At 37.7% G+C, this 2,462-nt stretch overlaps 1 protein-coding gene across 1 annotated transcript; it reads right to left on the reverse strand.

The window, feature by feature from the left end:
* Positions 1–433: 433 nt before the first annotated feature.
* On the reverse strand, positions 434–1,755 carry LOC122692815 (zinc finger protein 501-like). The gene has a single exon (XM_043900637.1). The coding sequence runs from the start codon at positions 1,753–1,755 to the stop codon at positions 538–540; it is 1,218 nt and encodes a 405-aa protein (XP_043756572.1). The 3' UTR covers positions 434–537.
* Between the last annotated feature and the right edge of the window lie 707 nt (positions 1,756–2,462).

The raw sequence follows: 2,462 nt of genomic DNA on the forward strand, positions 1-2,462 counted from the left end.
ATTGTCCAACATCTCTCACCTTGATCCTATGGTTCAAGTAACAAATAATTTTTCTAAGTGTTTTAACTATGGATTATTTTGTATAATATCCTGATTTAAAGTAATTCCAGAAAAGGGTTATTGACTGAATGCTCTCTTTGATGAATTCTCTGATATTTATTTAGACCTGAGTTTTAAAATTCGTTTTGTACATTTCTCACAGCATTAAACGTTCTTCCCAGGATGACCCCTCTGGCATTTTCTGATGTGTATGCTTAGGACAAACCTCTTTCATCACTTATTACATTTGTAGGGTCTCTCTCCAGCACATGCTCTCTGATGCTGAGTGAGCTGACGGTTCACTTCAAGGCTCTGTCACATTATTTATATTTGTAAGATTACTTGGCACTATGAATTATTTTACAGCAAGTAAGGTTTGAGTGTCAGTTAAAAGCTTTGCCTCATTCTTTACATTTGTATGGTTTCTCCCCAGTATGAATTCGCCTGTGTTTATTAAGGTTTGAACTCTGATTAAAGGCTTTGCCACATTCTGTACATTTATAAGGCTTCTGTCCTGTATGAATTTGCTGATGTTGAATAACATGTGAATGCCTGATAAAGGCTGTGCCACATTCTGTACATTTGTATAATTTTCCCAGTATGAATTCTCTGATGATGGATAAGGTTTGAGTGCTGATTAAAGGCTTTGTTACATTGTGTACATTTATAAGGCTTCTCCCTAGTATGAATTCTCTGATGTTGATTAAGATTTGAGGAAGTGATAAAAGCTTTGCCACATTCTTTACACTTGTATGGTTTCTCCCCAGTATGGATTTGCTGATGTCGAGTAAGTGCCATACTTTGGTTAAAAGCTTTCCCACAATTCTGACATTTATATGGCTTCTCCCCAGTATGGATTCGCTGATGTCGAGTAAGTGCCATACTTTGGTTAAAGGCTTTCCCACAATTCTGACATTTATATGGTTTTTCCCCAGTATGGATTCGCCTATGTTGATTAAGGTTTGAATTCCAAGTAAAGGCTTTGCCACATTCTGTACATTTGTAAGTCTTCTCTGCAGTATGAGTTCTGAGATGTCGAGTAAGGTTTGAGGGCTTGCTAAAGGTTTTGCCACATTCTGTGCATTGGTTAGGTTTCCCTCCAGTATGGGTTTTCCTGTGTCCGTTTAGATTTGATAATTGAGGAAAGACTTTCCCACATTTATTCCACTTGCAGTGTTCCCCCTTAGCATGAATACTCGGATGTTGAGTAAGTTGTGATGACTGGTTAGAAACTTGACCACATTCACTAAATTTGTAATTGTTTTCTTCAGTGTGGATATTCCTATCTGTAATAAGATTTGGGCTTTGATAAAAGACATTTCTACATTCATCCCTTTCATCATGGTTCTCTGAACAGTGAGTTTTCTGATGATTCATGAGACCTGAGTCTTGGTCAAAGTGATTCCCAGGTTCTAGGCATGGGTAGATTCTGGCTCCATCATAAATACTGTTGTAATAACTGAAGATGGAGTTCTCGCTTAAGGCCTCACTCGTTGGATTACACATGGAAGGTTGTTCCGCATTATCTGTACTATGATACCTATTGAATGACGGAGGCCAGATAAAGATTCTCTCATTATTATCGACATTACAGATATCGGAATAGGGAGAAAATGTTTGTTGGTGGAAAAATAATGAGCCCTCACTAAAGGATCTCTCAACTTGATCATAGTGAGATTTTCTTCCTTCATTTTCAAATCTCTGGCTTTCAGACATGTATGACTGACTGTTTAACTCAAACCTATGTTCCTACTGGCTTGAGTGATTATTTCTAGCATACACTAGATGACTTTCCATGTTTTCAAAATTTCACACCAGAGAATATGTTTTTTTTTTTTTTAAATCATATGGGTCCTTGCTTACAAAAACATATTTTTCTGCTGAACTTATTGACTTCAAATGGGATTTTTCCCAATTTGACACATATCCTCAATTTCTTTTGGCAATCATGTTTTCATCATGGATAATTGTCCATCAGTGACCATCAGGTATAATGGGATAAACTGGTGTCAGGTGAGAGAAACACTCGAGAAGACACATGGTCTCTGCTCAGGTACTTTCGGCAAAATTAAGGAAATCTCAATGTATCTTGAGAAAATTTCAGTTTTATACATTTTTACTCCAAAAATACCTCCCCTGTTCTGTATCCCTAATAACACATTTAAACAATAGACCTTTCTTACCAATGTAGAGAATAGTCAGGTTTTTTTCAAAAGTCTCTAAGGAATTCTAGACTGTGAGGAAAGCTGAGCGCCGAAAACTTGATGCTTTTGAACTGTGGTGTTGGAGAAGACTCTTGAGAGTCCCTTGGACTGCAAGGAGATCCAACCAGTCCATCCTGAAGGAGATCAGTCCTGGGTGTTCATTGGAAGGACTGATGCTGAAGCTGAAACTCCAGTACTTTGGCCACCTCATGCGAAGAG

Source organism: Cervus elaphus, chromosome 4, assembly GCF_910594005.1.
Source record: "Cervus elaphus chromosome 4, mCerEla1.1, whole genome shotgun sequence".
NCBI lineage: Eukaryota > Metazoa > Chordata > Mammalia > Artiodactyla > Cervidae > Cervus > Cervus elaphus.